Source organism: Coenobita brevimanus, chromosome 91 (assembly GCF_032717465.1).
Source record: "Coenobita brevimanus isolate Jiangsu-jjx chromosome 91, ASM3271746v2, whole genome shotgun sequence".
Classification (NCBI taxonomy): domain Eukaryota; kingdom Metazoa; phylum Arthropoda; class Malacostraca; order Decapoda; family Coenobitidae; genus Coenobita; species Coenobita brevimanus.
Genome location: NC_137044.1, coordinates 32,030,368 through 32,055,932, shown reverse-complemented (window position 1 = coordinate 32,055,932; position 25,565 = coordinate 32,030,368). Strand labels below are relative to the sequence as shown.

At 40.6% G+C, this 25,565-nt stretch overlaps 1 protein-coding gene across 1 annotated transcript in view; it reads left to right on the top strand.

The window, feature by feature from the left end:
• Positions 1-3,501: 3,501 nt before the first annotated feature.
• Positions 3,502-25,565, top strand: part of LOC145411951 (52 kDa repressor of the inhibitor of the protein kinase-like) — a 37,010-nt gene continuing 14,946 nt past the window's right edge. Inside the window, exon 1 of the mRNA XM_080281920.1 lies at positions 3,502-3,673. Within this exon, the coding sequence (XP_080138046.1) occupies positions 3,502-3,673 (172 nt within the window). The remainder of the gene's footprint in view (positions 3,674-25,565) is intronic.

Genomic DNA, 25,565 nt, shown 5'->3' with positions numbered 1-25,565 from the left:
GACTGCACAGGCCCACACACACACGGGCTCCCACGAACTTTTATGAGTGACTGTACCCATGACTTTCAAACTCTGAGCTAGCTAACTGCAGACATGATATATACTTAATGCCTGGCATTTTTATTTACCTGGTGGAAAACCTATCTATCTATCTATTGCCAGACGCCATAATCCCGTACAGGGTGGCCATTGACTTTGAGTTATTTGTTTTACAGGGAGGGGCACTAACCCTCCACCAACCCACTTGTTGACACGTAGGATTTGGTTATATGGTTACCACCCAGCATTGTAAATGGTTTCTTGGCTTACAGGAAACCATTTGGCTTGTCACTCAATGTAAAGCCACCTGTAAAGGAAAGTAAAGCAAATAGAAGTGACAGGAGAGATGGGAGAAATAGGAAGAGAGGAGGGCAGGCACAAAAAAAAGAAATGATAAAGGCTAAGGAAGAAGTAGGCAGCACTACATACTGTGCCAAAAACAGTGTTGATGAAAACATTAAATCCCTTAACTAACAGAGATCAATTTAACTATATTTTTCTACTGTACATGTGCATTCAATAATCCACATTCATATATCTAAATTGAACTCTTCATTAGTTCATATCACTTCCTCCATTAAAAAAAAAAAAAAAAAAAAAAAAGGAAATGCCAGGGCATTACAATGAAAGGAAGTCGGGGTGAAGGGTGAGAATGTCTTTGCGTACATTAAGATGTGTGATGAAGTGGGTACACAAAGCAGATAACGAGAGTCCAGGGGATCTGAAGGGGGCAATAACTGGGCAGTTGATGATATGCTGGGATAATGCCTCATCCATGGCATTGTGTCAGAGTTTACATGGCATGATGGTTGTCGGTTGTCCGGTGATTTTCCCTGGGGAACGATACTCCAGGCAAATGCGAGCGATGGCCACATCACAGTGCCGGGTTAGGGTTGGGTGCCTGCCATAGGTGTGTCTCACGCCACGATGGGTGCCATAGTGCTGGATGGTGACACTAGTGGGACGTTCAGCATTGGAACGCAGGACTAGGTCCTCCCTGGACTCCTCGAGAAGGATTCTCCGGACAATTGTCATGGACACAGGGAGATGGATGGGAACTAAGGGTAGGTTACAGGCAGCTCAGGCCAGGTGATCTGCCTGGTGGTGGCGGATGTGATCAACATTTTTTTTTTTTAAGAGACAATGAATGGAGGAAGGAAAAACAAAAGAAATATAAAAATAAGTCCATGTGCCTAAACGCATCCTTCATTCATAAAATATTCATAACAACTGGATTTACATAAAAGTGGATTAAATGTTTATGGGAAGCAACTCCCAGGAAATGAATTCCAGAGAGTGGTAGTTCTGTGGATAAATGAATTTTGATAAGCAGAGGTTCTGCACTGTGAGGGTGAGAGTGTGAGTTCATGGGCGCTTCCAGCTGTCCGAGTATTTCGGGAGAAAATGTGAAAGGGAGGCACAATCGAAGCAAGTTCGTCAGAGCACTTATGGTAAAAATATCGGTAAAATAATGCTAAAGATGCAACATCTCTACATACCGATAATGAAGGAAAGACCTGCGTAATGGTTGGATTATTAATTTATCTAATGGCTTTATTTTGAATTTTGTCCAACTGCCTCAATGCAACCGCTCCACATCCACTCCACAGTGGGGAACAGTATTCGATCTGAGAACGCACGTGACTTTTGTAAATTGTGGCCAACTCCTCGTCAGTGAGGAATTCACGAACTCTGTACAGGTCTCAATTTTTTAGAAGCATTTTTAGCAAGGGACTTAACATAAGCTGTCCAGCTTAGGTTTGTGTTTAGTGTGACACCTAGGATATCAACTGTAGTGGATATGGGAATATTGACATCATTTAAAATTATATAGGAGTCTAAGGGATTCTTTCTGTTGGAGAAATTAATGTATTTAGTTTTCTGAGCATTAAATGAGACCAGATTGGTTTGTCCCCAATGATTAATTTGAGAAAGGTCCTGGTTTGGAGAAATTGCCGTGTTTATTTGGGAATTTATAATATCAGATGGTGTAAAGGGGGTACTAAATGTGGAAGAACTATGAAGTTTCAAGTCATCAGCATAAGAGTGTTCGGGGTTGTGAGGGACAGATAGGAAGTCTTTTATATGAATGAGAAAGAGGGTTGGGGCCAAAACTGATCCCTGTGGTATGCCAACATGGGCTGGGATCCAAATAAAAGAAACCCTGAGACCAAGAACATGAGCCTGATTGAGGCAGGAGTAGAGGGAGGTGAAGTGAGGGGAGGGGCATTGGGGAGGGGGGGCTGCGAAGTAAGGCAAGGGCAGCTTGGGAATCGCTGATGATGAGACCTGGTAGGTGATGAGAGAGAAGGATGTCAAGGGTAGGGCATATAGCAGATAGTTCACACTGGGTAATGCTGGCCCATTTGGGAAGGTGGTGGGAGGTGGAGAAGACAGGGGAAGCAGAGTTAGTAAAGGCAATGCAAGCAGCTCCTGCCCGGCAGTTAGCGAGGACAGACCCATCAGTGTAGACGTGAAGAGGATGGAAAGGGTAGGTGCGGGCTACCGAGTTAAGAGTTTCAGTGATGGAGAGCTGCAAGGGGATTGGTAAACGGTCAGAAGCAGTGGCAGAAGGTGTGTAATGAGCAGTAGGAGTCGTATGTGTCCAGGAAGGGGGCAAAGGGTCGGTAGGGATGGATGTGACTAGATCAGCAGAGATACTGCCAGGATCATGGTCAGAAAGCTGGAGAGGACAGCTGAGTGCCAAACGAATTCCTTTTAGCCATGATGACAGGCCTGGCATGTGAGTATGCTGGATCTGATCTAGGTTAGTGGAATCTGAGAAAATGTCAACCAGTCGAGAGGAAAAGGATGAAGCAAAAGATGGAAATGTGGTAGATGGAAATGTGGTCAGACACTGTGTGGCAAAGAAGACTCCAAATATATGAATGCGATCAGTGATGGGACACAGACTGAGTTCATGGAGCATGTTTACTACTCTGGTAGACCTGGGGCAGTGAAGAATAAGACGCATCACCCAATTTTGTACCACTTAAAGTGGTCGGAGCTGCGCTGGGGGGACCAGAGAGAGAGGGATAGCATGATAATAAAAAAGGAAGTGAATATATAACAAATAAAATGATCAAGTGACGGAGATGCTAACCTCATGCGAGTCACAAGCGAGCATGCAGAGGAGTTTAAGTCTGCGGTGAAGGCGGGTGCAGATAGGGTAGACATACTGGAGGGTTTAAAGAGGGAAGAGAGGGGGAACTGTGAGGTATATATAATCCTGCACTACCTCAAGATGAAAGCCGAAGAGGGTTATGATTGTACAAGCAAGCCTATGACTGAGGGATCGTGTAAACAGTTTGGTTTGGCAGTGTTGATAATCATCCCACAAGCAGATGCAGCCTGGCCGAACTTAACTAGGGGACGTTGAGGAGTGACGGGAGAAGGGAAGTGGATATAGATATCATCAGCGTGGGTTAGGATCAGAGAAGAGTCAGGGATAGGACCTAAAAGATGGAGGAGTCTATTCATGAGAAGATTGAAGAGAAAAGGGCTAAGTACCCCACACTGAGGTGTGCCAAGATTGAACGGCTGGTAATCACTAACCCCCACAAAACAGAACCCAAGAGTGATGATAGGACAGGAACTTTTCCAGCCAGCAGAACAGATGGTCAGAGACAGCCAGGTGGGCAAGTTCGTCAAGGATGACGTCACGGTTTGCAACATCGAATGCAGCTCTAAATATGTATATATTGTACTATTAATTAGGGTTAACAGTTGACATATTTGAAATAGTTCCTCCTTCCCACTGATCTATTTCTAATATTGATGTTCCCTACATTAAGCCACGTTCCTCGACTGACAGTCACCAGCTGATGAGTGCAAGTGTACAATATAGAAAGGTATTGGGCACTTGCAGTCGATGGTGGTCTGTTGGGCGAAGTTCTTCACTTTTAGTACATATTATATAAATATATTATACCATCATGTTTAAGCTATTCTAATTAGGGCCGACAGCTTACATATATGGAAATGTTTGTGACTCGTCTGGTTCCCTTTCATATATTGATGTCCCCTATATTAGGTTCTGCCTCGACTGACAGTCACCAGGTGATGAGTGCAGGTATGTAATGTAGAAAGGCATTACATATCTGCAGTCGATGGTGTTCTCTTGGTCGAGGTATTTTTGCCATTAGTGTAGGTTTAGCTATTTGTCTTTTTAGGACTTGGTATAGGTTAGCGATTTGTCTGTTAGGTAATTAGTTTTAGGGACTTTAGGTTTCTTAGGCAATTTTTTTCCTATTCGATGATATAAGGTTTAAAAAAACATAAAAAATGAAAAAAAATACAAATACAAATGAAAATACAAAAAAAAAATACAAAAAGAATTTTTTTTTTTTCTCTCTCTCTCTCTCTCTCTATCAATGTCTATATCTATATCTATCTATCTAATCTATCTATATCTATCTATCTATCTATATCTATCTATCTATATCTATCTATCTATCTATCTATATCTATATATATATACACCATGTGCATGTGTGTATGTATATATGCATGAATGTGTGTATGAATGCATGTATGTATATATACAGTTTGTCTGTATATCTATGTATGTATATGCCTATGTATATACATACATATATATTTGCCTTAATGACCAAGGGCTTCGGCCCCAATGGTCGATAGGAAAAAAAAAAAAAAGTTGGCAAGAAGGGCAGAGAAATGGCAGAGGACGAGGAAACGTGAAGGCGATTTGTTTGTGGCCACCTACTACAGGATGAAGGTGTCTGGATATAGACAAATATAGATAAAAGAAAGGTTTATTGATCGAATTCAACACTATTTACGAAAAAGTGCTATGGACTACATGTAGAGTCCTAGCACTGCCTTTGAGAGTGCAGAAATATACCCGCTATTTACTCCCCATCTTGAATACTGAGCTGCAACAAGAGATTATTGCTCGAATTTGGTGCTGGTCACGAAGAAGTGTAAAGGAAAAGATAAAGAGCCGTGGCCTTGTCTTTTGCTGGCGCTGAGTCAGCCATTTTCACCATTGGAAAAGCCGAACCAAACTTAATAAATTAATCACCGTCCAAGCCGGGATACGATTCCGAGCCAGGGGTGAAATTCTCGACCATACTTACGTTCGATTCTTTATCGTAACTTGGGTTTGTTTTTACAGGAAGATCCAGAGACACCTGGGGTGGGGGGGAGCTGGTAGTATGGTGTTGTGATGGAGGTGGTATATTATTATGAAGTGAGTATGTAGGTGTTTTTTCATTATTGGTATCAGAATATCTGGAGGTGGGATATTGTTATAGATGGTTTGATAATGTTTGTATGGTGATTGTTTTATGTGCCTAGGTGTGTTGTGTGTGTGTCATATAGCAGCAGAGGTGTTGTGTACTGGAACAGGCTAATGCACAGAACTGTATGTCACAAAGGACTTTGTAGTTACTTGTAGAGAAATTTTGTGGTTTAGTTCTCACTCTCGATTTCTTGTAGTAGGAATTAAAGATAAATACAAGGAGTTGATCTTCATTTATTATCTTCAGAGAAATCTAAGTTGAGCAGGGTATGTCTTACAGAGACAATATAATAAGTCTAGTTGAGCCCCTCTTTCTTGTTCACTCTCTCCACTACCTGTTGGTTCAATCGCTAGCCTCCTTCTGAGCTCTCTTTCCTAAATTCTGGTGAAACAGGGGTCGTGTCACGTGTGTTACACTGTGGTTGGAAAGTTCCAGAAACCTGTATGTGAGTATGTGTGTATGTCACTAGGCTTTGTTCCCCTGCTATCTCACTGACACACTACCTACATCATCTCCTGACATTGCTACTTCCTAATCTGTCGTCAGCATTTCCTCAGTTAACTTGCAAGATCATTTCCCTTTCCCAGGCTCGCATGGAGCTGTCTATCTATCTATTTATCTATCTATCTATTATGATTTGTAATCATAATATGGACTCATAACATTGCTCGGCCACGCCGCTGAAGGTCATCCGACAGCAATTATCATTGACATATGCTAATCTATTAGTACATAATATTGATTATAATATTGTATACATATAATATTCATAGTAAATTGCAATGATCCAGTAATATTACATTTTACACAAGTTGTATACATATTTCAATAAATGCATTAAAAGTAAACTATTTAACTGTAATACAGTATGTACTTGGGTTATTGTAGTGAAATGCATACATGCAAGAAAAAAGAAGTTTAAAATTAAGATTATGGTAAGAGTTATTAATATTTCATTTAAAGATAATGGTACTGGTATGCCATACTTCTATATCATGGGTCATTCTTCCTTGTATTTTATATATATATATATATATATATATATATATATATATATATATATATATATATATATATATATATATATATATACCTAGGCTGCTTCCCCCAAGGAAAGGGAGGTAGCCGAGACAGGACGACACACTCCCCATTTACTCATCCATTCAGACACATTCATTTGCATCTTAGCCCCAAAGGGGAGAACAGACAGATCCTCACTGCACCACACCGCACAAGGGTCAACTGCGCAATGCAATCAGTGACATCCGCAGCAGGGCCCGACAGCAGAGCTGGTTTACCCCTGCCACATCATAAAAGACTCATCCCCTTACCCGCACCTGACCTGAAATAGCTGATATATAATTAATACTATATACAAAATATGTACACTTCGTTCAGGGGGGTTAACTTGGATGTTAACTCTCCCCCACTAAATACTGACTCCAAATTTGCAATTCTTGCATGCATTCTGTGCATTGCGAACAGCAGTACTGGAAATACAATGCAGAAGATTATAAAGACAGTAGGTGCTGGGCTATACACATAATATGGGTTGAACATACTCAAACTCAGATCTTCCCAGGGCTTCATTGTTTCATTGATCAGCTGCATAGTTTCAAACTTAGGTGAAGTCAACTTAATACTTGTGCTCATGTTTAAGTCCATATCAAGCAGTGGGTGGAAATGTTTGTGTGTATGATTGAGAATGGCGTAGTAATTGATGGTGGATAAATAGACATGGCTGGTGTAAATACCGCACAGTAGTCTGGTGCTATGTATAATCCTGAGGCTGAAGTATGAGATGGTGGTATATCTGGACAGACTATGTAAACTGATGTGTTATAAGTGAAATAAAAAAACTGTGAGTGTCTGATACGTTGATGGTGTACAAGTTTATCTGGAGCAAAAATGAAGGTGCAATGATTATGAATATTGTCATTTCTGATGATAGCCATTTCACAAGGGACTGTATCAGTAGGCTGAAACGTGAAAATGTACGCAGGACAAAAATGAACAGCATGTAAGGATGTGCGGCACTTTCGTTCAATCGTTGATTCACTTGCGAAAGTGACAGTGTCCCGTCTCTTGGAGACCATGATGATTTCGATGTCTGTGTTGATGTTGATGTTGACCAAAGTGTTGTTATTTTTATAGGGGAAGGGATGTATTTGATATACTGTGAACAGGTCTTCAGTTATGAATGGTACATGAACTACTACTGATGTTGGAGTTAGTGTTGCTTCTAAATATGGATAATATTGCATGAATTCCCTACTGCAGAACAACGGCTTCAATTTATGTTTATGTATGCCTTGACTAATTATCTGACGTAGCTCATGAACTGGGAGTAAGTCAATTGTGATCTTACCATCACCAGCATTCGAAATTCCTTGCATAAGTGCCCTGAAACGATCTCTAGTGTTGTCTAATTGTAGTAGAATCGTGTCAATATGTTCTGTGATGATGGAGAAGTGTTGGAAAAATGTAATGTTTCCTTCCATTTCATTTATTTTATCTTCACTCTTGAGAGCTATGTTTTCTGCCTTTTTCAGATTTTTCACAATTGTTTTCATTGCTGAGTTCTGTCCTGTGATGAATTTATCTTGGTATGTTAGTATCTGAGCTATTTTATTAAATTTGTTGGTTATTTCTTTAACCCGCCCCGTCCCGACGACGTATGGGTATGTTGCAACGATTTGTATTTGCCAGTCCCGGTGACGTACCAGTACGTCGTGCAACTGCAATGTGCATAATTTCGACAATTTTCAAATTTCGCGCTTGATTTGCGGTACATACCCTCGCCTGACCTTCCCCTACCTGCCACCAGGCGGGGACACTCGGCGACCCCGCACGACCCGCGCTAGCCCGCCACTCGTCCACTCACCTGGTAGCCACGGTCCTGCTCAGACATGGGTAAGAGAGGTCTCTCAGACAGTGAGATTCAAGTCGCCCTGGACACCTTTACCGACGACAGTGATTCCCCACTGGATGACGAGGAGATGGACAAAGATTATGTGCAGCCAGAGGAGGAAGAAACCACCAGCAGTGACGAGGAAGTTCCGTCACCCAGGAAGCGGCAGTACGTGACTTACTGTGCTGCTAGAGAGGGGCAGGAGGCAAAGAAGGCACGTGGTATATCCTATTCCTATCCCCAGCGTGCTTTGGAACGAGAATTCGAGGTCGAGGACGAGGACGAGGACGGAGCCGTGGGACGTGCTGCCACGTGGTATGGACGGGAGGTCATAACACATCGTGACCAAGAGCGCACACCATGTCGTATGAGCAGGTATGGGCCTAACATTCTGTTTGGGGAGCTAGGAAGTCAAGTGGAGGGAGTGGGGAGTGAAATGGAAAGTCCTGGGATTAGGGAAAGTGAGAGTGACGTGAGTGAGTCATTGCTCTCCCTATGTAGTGTGAGGCGGCAGAGTGGATCATGTGGGCCAGTGCGGGTGCGTTCCTTATCACGTGGGGTTGTGAGGGAGGGGGAAGGTGGGGAGGAACCACTCCAAAGCACGTCTTATGCTCCCCAATATCCCCTAACACGTGGTCGAGCTAGGTTGCGTGAGAGAGCACGTGGTGTGGTAATGGAGGGGGAAGGTGGGGAGGAACCACTCCCCAGCACGTCTTCTGCTCCCCAATATTCAACTATTTGATCCCCACAGCCCCCTAATGTTCCTCAAGGCCGTAAGGGTAAGGGAAAGGGAAAGGGTAAAGGCAGAGGGAAGAGGAGTGACAGTGGGGAAGCCCTCCGTACTCCTTCTCCCCCACCTCCCCAACCAGGATCTCCTCCCCACCCAGACGAAGGCGGTGATGAGGACGAGGGATTTGTGTCGTGGGATTGGGAGGATGGGAGTGATTTTTCTCCCCTCATTCACCCCTTCACTGAGCAAGGGCGATCTGGCTGCATTGCACCAGGTATTCACAGTAATTCCACCAGGTTGGATTTTTTCCACCTGTTTTTCAGTGAGGCATTCATGGATCAGATCGTTTATCAAACAAACCTGTTTGCAAGCGCCCAGCGCCTAGAAAGTGAAAGATTGGGAACAAGGAGTAGGCATTCTATGACCTATGATTACCCTGTCTCCCTTCCAGAAATGTTTTTATTTTTTGCCCTTGTCCTTTTGATGGGTATTATAAGAAAGAATAGAATTCCTGCTTACTGGACTAGGGACTCTGTTATGTTTACCCCCATATTTGGTCAAGTGATGAGCCGTAATCGGTTTCAACAAATTCTAAGTCGCCTCCATTTTTATGATGCTCATGACCCTGCAAATGCAAACAACACTGACAAAATGAGGCGAATTCGGTTGGTCTTTGATCACCTCAGGCAAACCTTTCGATCCTCATTCTATCCCTATAGAGATCTCGTCATAGACGAGAGTCTCGTGTTGTGGAGAGGCAATATTTCATTCAGACAGTATATACCCAGCAAAAGGCACCGTTTTGGGTTCAAGATCTTTGTTATGTGTGACTGTAGGACTGGATACGTGCAAGACATAGTCTTGTACACCGGTGCACAGACAGACATAATAGAAGATCGAAGTATTGGACTGTCGGGAGCAGTGGTAAAGACGATGATACAAGACTACCTTCATCGCGGTCACGTTCTCTACCTCAACAACTGGTACACTAGCCTTCTTCTCGCTCGTTATCTTCACACACATGAAACGGGAGTCTGTGGAACCGTAAAGGTGAACCAGTGTCACATGGTCAAGGTAGGGCGGAAACTTGCAAGGAGTGAGGTTGTCTTCTTCAAAGCCAACAACATCCTTGCAACAATGTGGAACCACAACAGAGAAGTAAGCCTCTTGTCCACGGTTCACCGCCCCTTGATGCACCGTACTGATTCTGTAGATTACCATAGTGAGAGCAGGCGTCGTGTTTGGAAACCTGAGTGTGTTATGGATTACAGTATAAACATGCGCCTCGTGGACCAGTCAGACTCCATGATATCGACGGTAGAGTGTGCCAGGACCACGATGAAGTGGTATAAAAAACTGTTCTTTCACTTACTAGATATCACTGCTCTGAATTGCCACCACCTTCACGCCATGACCACAGGAGTTCAGGAAACATTTGAAGGGTTTGTGAGGGAGCTCACAAGAGAAATCTTTGCAAAGTATGCTGTTGAAAGGCCCCAACAGCGCGCCCGCACTGCCCCTATTACCCAAACTCCCCAGAGAATATCCGGCCGCCATTTCCCCACTTCTATCCCTCCCCAGCCTAACAGACCTAGGCCCCAACGCAGGTGTCACGTGTGCAGTAATTCCCAGGTGAGACTCACGACACAGAGGAAGGACACCCGCTATGAGTGCGTGTAGTGTGACGTGGGTCTGTGTATTCACCCATGTTTTAGTGAATATCACACGTTGATGTAATTTTAGTATGGTGTGAATGCGAAAGGACGCTGAAATTATGAGGTAAATGCGACAGACAGACGCTCAGTGAAATTATCAGTCATGTTGATCTCCAAATATTAGTATAAAGTGCCTACGGGTAGAACATAAGTGAAAACATTGGGTGTAAGTATATAAATCTGCCCTAAGTTGAAACTTAGAGAGAGAGGGTTGTATGATGCGATATTCTGTCGCTCAGTGCAATAAATACGGCCCGTAATTATATAATTATTATTATGTGACATTATTACGGGTATAATATAAGTTCAAATTATTGTATATGATGATGTATATTCTAAGTCAAATATTCATAGCGTGTGTATAAAGATAAGATTTCCTGACGCTCAGTCGAATGAATAAGGCACGTATTAGTCAAAATAAAAGTCAGCAAGCGATAAAGTGAATAATTAGTATATAAGTGTGTGAGTGAATTAGTATATAAGTGTGTGAGTATTATGTATGACGAAACATTCCTTGCGAGGGTATTTTCAGGCGATATTCTCAAGCTCACTTGAATAAATAATGGCAGTAAGTATGTACAGTGCATTCTAGGGGTGTAAACGTGTGTAATGTAAGTGGGAAAATATAATTGGAGTGAATAAATAAAGTAGATGATGAAACACGAGTGTCTGAGATCGTGGTTGCTACGTGAATATGCGCTAGCATATCGCTAAATGCCCTCGTAATGAATGAAAATAATTGAAAACCTTTACAGTGGTGGAGGAAAGGTTCTATGTAAAGGGGAAAATAATTGGAAAGTGATAAAACAATTTGGTATGTTGAAATACGAGTCATAGCGAGTGCGCTTACTAAGCTGATGTGCGCTAAACTTATGCTGCATGTCATCATAATGAATGAAAACATCTGAAAACACTTACAAACAGTTGTAATTGGTAAATTGTCATTGAAACAGAAGTATACAAGTAGAAAAAATGATAGGTTGACTCATACCAGAAACTTAGCATATAGCATGTTACGACTCGGACCAAACTCGCTATGCTCGCGCGATGGTACAATGCTTATTTTTCATATATATGTGTCTGAAATCCATTATATTGTTACTATTATTGTTTATTAGTTCAAATTCAATAAATGTAGAGGTGTTGTGTGTTGTTTCTCCCATTATTCCTTACCATAGAAAACGTAAACGCATATCCAGCCCATTACAGAATACGATACCTGCGGGGGGAAACCGCACCTGTACAGACCACTTATAGGCCGCAGGAACCACTTTCTTTATGATTTTCCTTCGTTTCTCGACCTAAGCGGAAGTTTTAGCAAAAAAAAAAAAAAAATTTCCAAAAAGGCTCGGGACTGGGGGATGTCATAGGTGCGGAAACCCTCGGGACGTGACGGGTTAAGGTCATCCACTGTAGCCAATCCAAAGATGTTCCCAAGAACTGCACCACCCAGGTCGAACAAACCGCGCTTTTGGCGAGTACGTGTGATGTTGCTCCTGTCGCTCAGTACCTCCGTTCCATGAGATAGGAGATCTTGGATCATGATGAGCATAGTTGACTTTGCCTGTTCTAGCTGCCATTTCGCTAACTTTACCATTTCATTCACTTCCTTTGTGTTATGTGCTTGTGAAACATAATTTCCTATCATGAAGTCCAGAGTTCGCATTGGCTTCGCAAGATTGTCTAGATAAGTAGGTAATTCATACAAGTAATCTAGACTTATTTCAGTACTCATGACGTCCTTAACGATTGTAGTCGTGGCCGTTGGAGCTATGAGGCATCCTTGTCGTACTATGTGTTGGGGGTCTAAGTGCGCATATCCTCTTGCTATGTAGAGGAGAATCCATAGCATAAGTTCCTTCATCGTAACCTACCGAAAAAAAAAAAAATCTATTGATTTCCTAATATGGTCATGCTGTGGTCAATGATAGTGATGATGTGCGTTACAGTTGATTGTTATTTCATTTATAGAAGAAGTTTAAATCGATATTTAATTCTCGTAAATGATGTACTGTAGAATTTATTGGAACAGTTGCACCTATGTTCGATTGTTTGGTATATGACCTTAATTTCTTTTTGTAATCATTGTTGTTTTCTTGCTTGGTTTCTTGAGGTACGTTCGCCTGTTCGGTTGTATCCGATGCTGAATAATTATTGGATAATTCCCTTGAAACTCGTTTTAAATGGTCAATATGAACTTGTTTCTCTTCGCCACTTGACAGTGACTTAATTAAAACTTTGTTTGCTTTTATGTTAATTACTCCGTATGGGCCCTCAAATTTTGAGGATAATTTATTGTCTCTCGTATGAATGATACCATAAACAATGTCTCCTAAGCTGATAGGTGAATCTCTTGCCTTCTTGTTAAATGCCTCCGTCATTTCTTCCTTGGACATCGTTAATTGTTTTTTGACTCTTTTGTGTATGTCCTGGAATTCACGTAAACGGAGTTTAGAGTAATCATCGTAATTGTATATGGGCATACTGTCACCTTCTAGGAGCTCATATGGTAGTTTTTTATCTGTTCCATATATAATGAAATGTGGTGTGTCACCTATGGGTTTATTTATAGATCCATTAATTGAGGCTTCTACTCTGGGAATCCAATCATCCCAGCTTGCATAATTTTCACTGAGAATGTGTCGAAGCACATCTAATACTTTTTTATTTTGTCTCTCTACCAACCCATTCGATGCTGGGTGATAGGCTAAAACGTTAATCTTTTTGATGTTGTATTGTTTACATATTTCTTAAAAGATATCAGAATTAAATTCTCCTCCATTATCACTTATTAGTACCTTTGATGTAGTAAAGCGACATATTACATTATCTGTTATTGCCTTTGCTACTGTCTCTGCTGTCTTATCTTTAATTGGAGATAAAATGACATAACGGGAAAAATGATCCGTTGCTACGAATAAGTATAGGTTATGATTGTATAATAATGGCATCTTGAGTAAATCAACAGTGACAACGTCCCATGGTTGATGTGGTACACGGTAATTACCCATCGGTGCAGGTGTGATTGGGTATCCTTTGTGTTGCACACATGATTCGCATCTGTCTATATGATTGCCACCAAATGTCACAAAGGACTTTGTAGTTACTTGTAGAGAAGTTTTGTGGTTTAGTTCTCACTCTCGATTTCTTGTAGTAGGAATTAAAGATAAATACAAGGAGTTGATCTTCATTTATTATCTTCAGAGAAATCTAAGTTGAGCAGGGTATGTCTTACAGAGACAATATAATAAGTAAGTCTAGTTGAGCCCCTCTTTCTTGTTCACTCCCTCCACTACCTGTCGGTTGAATCGCTAGCCTCCTTCTGAGCTCTCTTTCCTAAATTTTGGTGAAACAGGGGTCATGTCAAGTGTGTTACACTGTGGTTGGAAAGTTCCAGAAACCTGTGTGTGAGTATGTGTGTATGTCACTAGGCTTTGTTCCCCTGCTATCTCACTGACACACTACCTACATCATCTCCTGACATTGCTACTTCCTAATCTGTCGTCAGCATTTCCTCAGTTAACTTGCAAGATCATTTCCCTTTCCCAGGCTCGCATGGAACTGTCTATCTATCTATTTATCTATCTATCTATTATGATTTGTAATTATAATATGGACTCATAGCATATGCCCCTCATTTGGTCTCTCAGAGGATGGACATTAGAATTGTATCAATTACGGTGGGTGGAGGGGGTTATAGGACACCACAGATCTAATGTATTGTTTTTTAGAGTAAGGAGAGTGTTTCTTTTTGTGGCCTAAAATCCGGCCCTGTAGTTGGCCTGAATGCACTGAGTCTGGGGATGTACCGCCTCTTGTCTAGTACATGGTTCTTGAAGATGAGTCCGATGTTATGTCTCTCTAAGAATGTTAGTGTACGGTGTGTGGCACACGTACATTGTTAAATAATGTGATGTTGGGGGGAGTACCTGTGTTCATGCTTACAGCTGGTGGTGAGTGTGCTGGTGGATTTGGCTGGGGTGATTTTCAACCTGTTGTCCTTAACCCAAGTCTGCAGTGTGTTGAGGTAGTCCTGTTGCAGTGTACATGCTGTGTCTGCAGTGTGTTGATGTAGTCCTGTTGCAGTGTACAGGCTGTGTCTGCAGTGTGTTGAGGTAGTCCTCTTGCAGTGTACAGGCTGTGTCTGCAGTGTGTTGAGGTAGTCCTGTTGCAGTGTACAGGCTGTGTCTGCAGGGTGGTTTGTGCTTGTTGTGGTGATGTCATCTGCATATGAGACAATATATGTGGGTGGTTGGGGTGGGGGAATATTATACATGTATAGGTCGAAGAGTGTGGTAGGGAGATTTGAGCGCTGTGCAACTCTGATGGGGAAATTTCGTGTTGGTGTTGGGTTGGCCGAGAATGTAACATGTGCTTGTCTACCAGGCAAGTAAAAGGCAAGCCAGCACTTGATGTTCTCCATGTTTGTGTTGTGTATTTAGGTGATTAGTTTGCGTTGGGGGACGGCATCAAAGGCTTTACTAATATTTGTTGTTGTGAGTAGTGTGCGCTGTGCTGGTTCAATGATGAGGTGTAACGTGCAAACTTAATAGCTAAAGAAAACGTGTTACTGGTATTGTTGGCCAGCTTGTAATACATACGGTACGTACACACAACGAGTAATAAAAAAAAAATGTCACTTAAATAGAAATAAAACTTCTGATATAATTCCAAAAAATATGAAACAACAGAATTACACGTTACATATGTAGTACATGTTGCGAGAAGAAAACAGAAATATTTCAAGAATAATTCGCATATCGACAGTTTTGTGGAAGTGTATGCAAATATTTAAACAGGGCCTAAAGGTTTTTGTAAAATCTGGATGCCTTTGACGTAGTAATATTTAATACATAATAAAATACCGGAGTACAGGAAAATTGTGCAGTATATATTGTGCTACTTTTTGTTATTACATAAACAAATCCTGTACTGCTGGGTTGTGAAGACCAGCTTAAGGACTGGATTAGAAGTGATTTTGGGAATGTTGCAGTATCTCTTGCCTAGCGATTTATCTTTCACACTGTAACTCATTATCCTTTTGTTATTGATGTAACTATATCAGCACTAAAGGTCTATAAATAACATACAAGAGACTTAAATGTATTCTGCCAAATAAATCGCTGAGAAAGACGTGCAAGGAAGCCTGCTATAGAACCAAAATATTAGGTATAGTAGTAAAGTGGTTAATGAAGGCTATATCTAACCCCTCCAGTTTAAAAAGTCTCATTTAAGGTGAATATAATCGTCTGGAGATGGACGAAATTATATATAAAGTACGTCACTGAATATTATGAATTATTTTTAAAGGAAATGGGATTACGTGTTTATAATAGAAAACCAAATATTTTAAGGGTTGACTAAGCTAATGATGGATTTTTTTTCTTTCCTTAGTGGCATGGTCGTGTTACCTCTTCATTAGCATTTATTTAACATAATTAAACTTAACATTCTTTAACATACTACTTATCGTTTTAATGTCGAGACAGACTGCATCAGATATATACAGGATAAAAGGTTACTGATGTGTAGAGCGCAGAATAAATCGCTGAGGAAGAGGCGTTGGGCAATCTGTATGGTCAGAGAGAATTAGACCAAAAATCCGGAAACTATGGCCAACGATGTCACTGAAGGTCACATAGGAATGAGTACAATATACAGAATACCAGAGAGAGAGAGAGAGAGAGAGAGAGAGAGAGAGAGAGAGAGAGAGAGAGAGAGAGAGAGGTGGAAATGTGAGTTGACACATGCTTATACAAAGAAAATAAACCAAATTGAAATATTTATTGTTGTAAAGGTTACTTAACCTTACAGACTAACCTAAATGACCACCAAACGAAACTTACCTCATATTAACAAAACAAACCTAACCTAACCTAACAGATTAACCGAACTGACTAACATACTAACCTAACCTGATACTAAGAGAACGAACGTAACTTAACCTACTATATTAATCTACGTAACACACTAACCTAACCTGATACTAAGAGAACGAACGTAACTTAACCTAACAGATTAATCTACGTAACACACTAACCTAACCTGATACTAAGAGAACAAACGTAACTTAAGCTAATAGATTAATCTACGTAACACACTAACCTAACCTGATACGAAGAGAACGAACGTAACTTAACCTAACAGATTAATCTATGTAACACACTAATCTAACCTGGAAGCGAAGCTTGGACCTTGTTGGAAGGACACAACAGTGAGAGCAGTGGAAATGAGTTACTGGAAAGAACATGTGGAAGTACATGGAGAGACAGAGTGACAGTTGAGGAAGTGAAGGATTGTTGTGGCGTGGATGAGGATGTGATAGAAAGCGTTAGGAGAAATACGCTGAGTTGGTTTGGTCATGTGAAGAGGAAGGAACGCGAGACACTGACAAGAAGAGTGTATGTGAGTGAAGTGGAATAATTATACCTGACTTCCAATCCTCCGTGACTCTGCTTTCCTCCCAGGCCAATCTGTATATCTTCCACATCCATTCTGCCACTCTGTCTCCACCATGCTTCAGCATTTCACTACACACTCCATCAATTCCTGGGACTTTCCCCATTTTAGCTTTCTTCATTGCTTCCACAACTTCCATCCTACTGATTTCTTTATCTCTTCTCACAGCCCTCCTTCTCCCAGCCATTCCCCAGCCACTTATATTTGCATTACTTTCGTTCTGTATGTTCAACAGTTCCTGAAAATGTTCTCTCCATCTGTTCACTTTTTTCTCCCTTCTCCACTAGTAATCTACCATTTTTATCTTTCACTCCCCAACTGACTTCTTTGGTACCCTTTGTAACTCTCGTTACCTGTTTCCAAAACATTTTTGCACATTCACCCCACTATACACTCAAGTTTCTGTCAAATATATATATATATATATATATATATATATATATATATATATATATATATATATATATATATATATATATGCTCGTACATTTAATCATATACACATAAAATATATATATATATATATATATATATATATATATATATATATATATATATATATATATATATATATATATATATATATATATATATATTTGTCTATCTGTCTGTCTACCTGTCTATATCCATTTACCCACGTGTCTATCTATAATTTTCTTTTCTTGATATCTTTTTATCCCTCCGTCTCTTTATCGACCTATCTCTTTATCTGTACACACACACACACACACACACACACACACACACACACACACACACACACACACACACACACACACACACACACTTTTCCCATCTTTTAATATCTTTCACTCTCCTTTCCTCCCCCAATCTCGTCTCCTTTACAGGTATGTTAAACTGTCTCGGCATTTACTCTCTCTCTCTCTCTCTCTCTCTCTCTCTCTCTCTCTCTCTCTCTCTCCTGTGTTTCACACCACCGAGGCCATAAAGACAAGAGATAACATTGTCTTGGGTCCTGAGATTTTTTTTCCAAGAAAGTGCAAAGTGTTGAATTGATATGCAGACGTGATAGCGCTGAGAGATGGATAGATAGATAGATAGATAGATAGATAGAGAGAGAGAGAGAGGGGGGGGAGTTCAAATTCAGGGACTTGGAAGTGTGAGGGGGAGGGGAGGGGGAGGAATGATGGAGGAAGTGGGAGGGGTGATGAAAGGAGGAAGGAGAAGAAGGAAGAAGTAGACGAAGAGGAGAAGAGGGAAGAAGGAGGGTGGAAGAGGAACTGAGATAAGAAGTATAAAAGTGCTTGCAGTAGTAGTAGTCGTAGTACTAGTAGTAGTATTACAACATCAGGTGGGATGGGTCACGAAGCGGTGAGATTCTACTTGAGACTGGCAGAGGTTCTTTCTGAGAAGAAGCATGAATCTCAGAGTTCTGTTATGGCCTGGATGAGATGTCGACTGTCATTCTCCCTCGAGAGGTCTGCTCTGCTATGTCTCAGGGGCACAAGATCATCAGCCCTCAGGCCTGTCTCTCTGGCGGGTATGGATTACGAAGCTACAGTGGTCGAGAGTCGCATAGACCAGCGACTCCAATAGTTTAATGTCTTTGTTTACACTGTAATATCAATAAATATATAATAAAATAATAATAGTATTAGTAGATGGTTGGTAACCACAGCCGTTGGCGTGCTTGGGGCCAACGGATTGTAATGTGAGGGTTAGTGTTAACCTTCACATTACAACTCCAAATGGTGAACTGTATTAGAAAGGTTGGTTTTGATCTTCACAATATAATTCACCAATGGATGGAGGTGATTAAACTAAAAAAAAAAAAAAAGTAGTAGTAGTAGTAGTAGTAGTAGTAGTAGTGCTAGTAGTAGTAGTAGAAACAGTAGTAGTATAAAGTCAGATTAGGTGGTGTGGGAATTAAGTGGTGTGAGGGGCGATGAAACAGCCATAATTTTGTGAGGGAGCAGCCAAGTGTGTTGAAGATAAAGTGCTTATACGCCCTCCAGTGACCACACCACTTATACTCCCTCTCTCTCTCTCTCTCTCTCTCTCTCTCTCTCCCTCTCTCTCTCTCATTATCAACTAAACTTAAATCTCATAATTTCAAAAGTTTCCTTAATCATGTTCTCTCTCTCTCTCTCTCTCTCTCTCTCTCTCTCTCTCTCTCAACTGTTTAACATAGTCAGTTTTTCGACCATACTTAGATCATTATGCATTTGAGAGAGAGAGAGAGAGAGAGAGAGAGAGAGAGAGAGAGAGAGAGAGAGAGAGAGAGAGAGAGAGAGAGAGATTATTATTTTAAGGGAAGGTTCAGCAACAAAGGGCTCTTGTAAGTTCAGTACAATTATACAAGTTAAAATGTGAGAGGTGGTTTGAGTTTCTTGCTCCCATAATGCCGCTCAGGGATGTGTGAGGCTGGACACACTCTTCTTAAATGTCGGCACTGAGTAACCTAGCCCTGGGCCCCTACGCTTCTAACGGGGCAAAAAAAAAAAAGGAATTGGTAATGAAAAGAGGAATGGACGAGAAGGTCTGGTACTGCCTTGATATGCCCGTTCATGTGGAGAGGATGAAGAATGAGAGACTGACTAGAAGAGTATGCAAGTGTGGTGGAGGGGGAGAGGAGAAGGCGGAGACCAAGGATGAGTTGCAGGGATGGAATGGAGAGATCTGGGAGACTGTTAGAAATTTAGGTGGAAAGGGAGAGGAGGAGAGAGAGACCGAGGATGAGATGGAGGGATGCTGTGGAGAGACATGTAAGAGGCTCACCAGGACAGTGTATGTGAGAGAGATGGAGGTGGAGAGGAGAGGCAGGGCAGGGACGGGAGTGGAGGGATATGTGAGGGAGTGACTTGGGGAGTGTGTGTGAGTGAGGTGGAGGGGGAAAGGAGGAAGTGAAGACAAAGGATGAGATGGAGGGAATGAGTGAAGTGATATATGAAAGAGTGACTGAGAGACTGTATGTGAGTGGGATGGAGGGGGAAAGGAGGAGGTGGAGACCAAGGATGAGATGGAGTGTAGATTAATATATATATATATATATATATATATATATATATATATATATATATATATATATATATATATATATATATATATATATATATATATATATACATATGAGAGAGGAAGGAGTGTGAGTAGGAGGCAGGGCACCCACATAGTAAAGGACAGGGAGACGTACAGTACATGGAGGTGATTTATTTGTGCCCACCATTTACGGGATTAAGGGGTTTGGGTATAAATAGATAGATATGTATACAGACAGATATATATATATCTATATATATATCTATATCTGTCTATCTATCTATCTATCTATCTATCTATCTATATAGATAGATAGATAGATAGATATATGTATGCAGACAAAGAGATAGGTATGTACTGTATATAGATAGATGGATAAATAGATAGAGAGATGTGTATACAGACAGACATAGGTATGTTAGAATCATTAACAACCCTGCCATTACATATAAACTACCTCCCCTGCAAGTAAGGAGGAATGTTGCCTCCCTTGCATTATTTTACAGATATTTTTTTGGCAAATGATCAGACGAAGTTGCGTCCATGGTGCCACCTCTCTATGCCTTCCCTCGTGCTACACGGGCATCTGGTAGCGCTCATGACTGGAATGTCACTCAACCATATTGCAGAACTTTTGCCTATCAGAATTCTTTCATTCCCCGAACTGCATCTCTCTGGAACTCGCTTCCCCAGAGTTGTTTCCCTCCAAATTTCAACCCACAACTGTTCAAGTCTAACTGTTACAGATATTTTATGAACAGAGGACACCGGTAATCTGGTGTATGGATTATTATTTTTTTTTACTCATTTGTTTTTCCTTCCTCCGTTCTGTTATTTATAAAAAAAAAGATGTATATAGATAGATAAATAGAGAGATATGTATGCAGACAGAGATAGGTATGTATAGAGATAGATAAATAGATAGATATGTATACAGACAGTGAGATAGGTATGTATATAGATAGATAAATAGATATGTATGCAGACAAATAGGTATGTATATAGATAGATAAATAGATAGAGAGATATATATGCAGACAGATAGATAGGTATGTACATAGATAGACAGATAAACAGAACATAGAAATAGATAGAGGAGTTTTATAAATTAAATAAAATCGTCCACTATAGTCGCGGCGCACGACTCTGAGGTTGCCATTATCGTACCCTGGCAACCTACAATTCAAAAGTGCGTTAGATATCTTGTCACATTATACATGAATCATATTATTATGCACGAATATATTAAACACTAATATTATTATACAGGAATATATTATACACGAATCACATGCGTTTCTTAGTATACACGAAATCAGACGCACTTTTGAATGATAGGTTGTCAGGGCACGATAATAACAACCTCAGAGTCGCGCGCCGCGACTATAGAATACTTTTACCGTATTTTGAAGCAGATTTTCGTCCTTTTGCAGATTATTTCTTGTAGCTCATTGGCAGAATAAGACAGTACTGTGACTCTATATCTTTTTCATAGCACTTCTTCGTGACTAGCATCTCAGTCTGGTGTTGATTTATTGATATGACTCAGAATTAGAGATGGAGAGCGAGGAATCTTCTGCCAAACTAGAGTGAATGGAATACAGAAGAAATAATACACTACAATTGACAATATCTGTCGGTGTGGAAGAAAAGTAGGAGAGAGAGAGAGAGAGAGAGAGAGAGAGAGAGAGAGAGAGAGAGAGAGAGAGAGAGAGAGGAGCCACTGTAAACATCATAATTACCAGATGAACTTCCTACCAACTTCAGCGGGGGGGGGGAGCCAAAGGGGGAGGGGAGAGAGGAGGGGGTTGTTGAGGGAGGGAGGGGATGGAGGAGGAAGAGGTTGGAGAAGAGTAGGAAAGCGGGGCAATGGAAGGGAGTAAAGGAACGGGTTGAAGAAGAAGAGGAGAAGGAGGGAAGGCAATGGAGGAAGAGAAGGGAGGAGGGAGATGAGAAGGAGAGAGAGGGAAGGGAGAGGGGAGGAAGAGGAAAGTGGGTAGAGAAGAGGAGGAGAGGGAAGGAGGGGAAGGAGGAAGAGGAGAAGGTGGAGAAGAGAAGGAAAGTGAGGGAAGGGAATTGGAAGAGGATGGATTTGGAGAAAGGAGAGCGATGGAGAGGATGGAGGAGGAGGGGTTGGAGAAGAGGAGGAGAGGGAAGGAAAGAATGGAGGGAGAGGGAGAGACGGAATGCAGGGAGAGGGAGGGAGGGTATTGAGGAAGAGGAGGGGGTGGAGAAAAGTAGGGGAGGAGAGAAGAATTTTGGATACGGAATTAAAAGGGTAGGTACAAAGGAATACAAAGGAAAGCAATCAGCAACAGACTCGATGGTCCTTTCGAGGCTGTTTGGTATAGGGAAGGTTATAACTAACAAAACTTTTCTATCGGTGAATGACAATGATAGAATAACAGCAAGGCTCCCTCCCCACCCACCAAACCCTCCAGCTAGGGTAGGCAGGAATTAGTGAGAAGGACCACCGTGAAGCATAGGAAACTGTCAGGGAAATTACATAGGAAAAAGGTAAACTTATTCTACACTATCTACCTGAGAATGAAAGTAACATTAAGTGTACATTATTTATCAATGTTATTCTGCGGTTGTATTCTCCAGGTCCTAAAGAGAAAGTTTATATATATACAGTACATCTCTCTCTCTCTCTCTCTCTCTCTCTCTCTCTCATATATATATATATATATATATATATATATATATATATATATATATATATATATAGATAGATAGATAGATAGATAGATAGATATTATGAAATGCATTATTCAGTAGTAAACATACTTACAGTACCAGTGGGTCAGAGGATAAATACTTATGCAGTTTTTTAATTTTAGCACCGTATCACAGTTTACTACATTAGAGGGGAGTTTGTTCCATATATTTACAATTCTGTTAACGAAGAAATGCTTAGCCTTGTGTGAGTCAATTCTATGGCCGATAATTTTATGCCCATAGTTTCGAGTGTTTTTTGAGTGCAACTGTGAAATATTTAACGAGAGTCATATTATCTTCTCCATTGACTATCTGAATACTTGAATTAAATCTCCTTGTAGCCTGCGTTTAGTTAAGGTAAAGAGATTCAGGTCTTGTAAACGCTCCTCGTATGGTTTATTTCTCAATATAGGTATCATCTATGTCACCCTTCACTGTACTCTCCCAAGTTTCCCTACATCTTCTTTGCAATAAGGCGACCAGAGCTGGACACAATATTCTAAGTATGGATGTACTAGAGAATTACACAAGGTGAGGATGATATTTTCTGATTTATATATGAATGCTCTACCAATGAATCCATGTAGTTTGTTGGCTTTCTAAACAGTCTCTGTACACTGTGTGCTTGGTTTAAGATAATTTATTACCATAATTGCTAAGTCTTTTTCATGACTGACATTAGCTAATTGAATATTGTTCACTAAGTTACTGGCTTTTTCATTTCTATTTCCAGTGTTTGGCACTTTGCATTAACTAATATTAAAATCCATCTGCCAGGTTTGGGCTATCTCAAACAATCGATTGATGTCACTCTGAACTGCCCGCCTCTGTAAAGATGTGTCTCCTCTGTTTCCACATGTAGTCTCATCACCTAATTTTGATATTTACAAAATAAACCATCATCTACAACATTTAAATCCATTAATAACATAATAGAACAAAATGCTATTCCTGTGGCATTCCACTTATAACATCTTTGGAGTCTTATTGTTTACCATTTATTACAACTCTCTTTGCATGTCCTGCAAGCAAATAGTTATCAACCCACTCGCGTACATTGGCTCTGAACCCATCCACCTTCAGTTTCTGAAATACTATCTTCTAGGGAAATTTTTCAAATGCTTTTTGAAAATCGGAATAAATAACATAAACGGGGCTGGTCTCATAGTTTATAGTGAATGTATCATAGAAGATGTCCAAGAGATCTGTAAGGCAAGAGTGATTATTCTGAGAACTGTGTTTTGAATATCTGATGCGATTATTTACTTCTTAGTACTTAACAAACTTGTCTCGGACAACAGTTTTCAACATGTTGCAGACCACTGGTTAAGCTTATTGGTCGATAATTTTCTGGATGCAAGTTGTTATTGTTGTTTCATTTTTAATATTGGAGTTACATTTGCTAGTTTTAACTCATGCGGTACCTTACTAGGTCTTCCTGATTTATTGACTTAGCTGTTGGCTTAGATGTTTCATTCACTGCTTCTTTCAGAATGTGTGGAGATATTTTATCTGGCCCCGTAAGTTTACCAATGGAAAGTCGTTCATCATTCTCACTAATTGTAATGTTGCTGATTGTGTTACCCTTTTCTAAGACAACAGGAAATCTGGAAGAATGGAATCTGTATTTTCAAAAGTAAATAAAGATGCAAGGAAAATGTTAAGAGTTTTAGCCATCTCTGTCATATCATCGGTATGCTCGCAATTATCTGTGACTCGTGGGTCAGTTGTTGGTGCTGTTACTTTCTTGTTTCTGATATAGTGGAAAAGTTCTCTAGGGTTGGATTTACTGATATGTGCAACATGAGCTTCAAAGACTTTCTTGCTTTTATTTTATTTTTTTATTTTTTTTTGCAGTACAATGCATCATAATCATAGCTATTTGTTATCAGTTTGATTCTTTGTGGTAATATAATTATGTGTGCAATTTTTCTTAGTTGATAGACAACAGTGAATATCTCTGTTCCACCATCTTGATTTTATATTTTTAACAGTTAAGGCCGTCTGTTGCACACTGCATTACATAACTTGGCTGCTTTACTGAGATAGTCTGTGAATTAATTTCCATGCTTCATTGATCCATTTGCGCCAAGTGTCCTCAATACAGAACAGAACTGGACATTATGAAAAGTTAATAAAGAAGGGAAGCTCGATAGTCGGAGGGCAGTATGCTTAGTACCCTTCCAGCACAATCTTTCACACAGCAACCCTGGGAGCCAATGGGATGCCAGTCACTAGAACCAACAATTTCCTTTAAGTTCTGAAAATTCGCTCTCTCATAGTCCGGTACACTCTCGTAACTAGCCCTGACATTGCCGTCACTGAATTTAAGGTTGAATATTCCCCTACCAGACATTACTAAGTTTTCTGATGTGGCCAAAACCAGATCTAATATGCCACCTCTTCGTGTTGGACAGACTACGAGCAGATGCAACGAACTTTCTTACAAGTTGGTGTACAAATCCAATCCTGTGTGTGATGATAGGGCCACTTCCCATTTGAAACCAGTAAATTAAAATAAATGAATATCTTGCACACACCTTCCACCTACCCCATCTGCTCCGAATCACACTTACCCAATTGTCCCTCCACTACTCTCTTACATTCTGACTTCTTTTCATCCTCATGCAATCTTTTTACCCTCCGTGTATGGACTACCTCCAATCCTTCCCTCCTATTCCTCCAATGCACCTGAACTTTGGCTTTCACTACCATCAAGTGGTTGT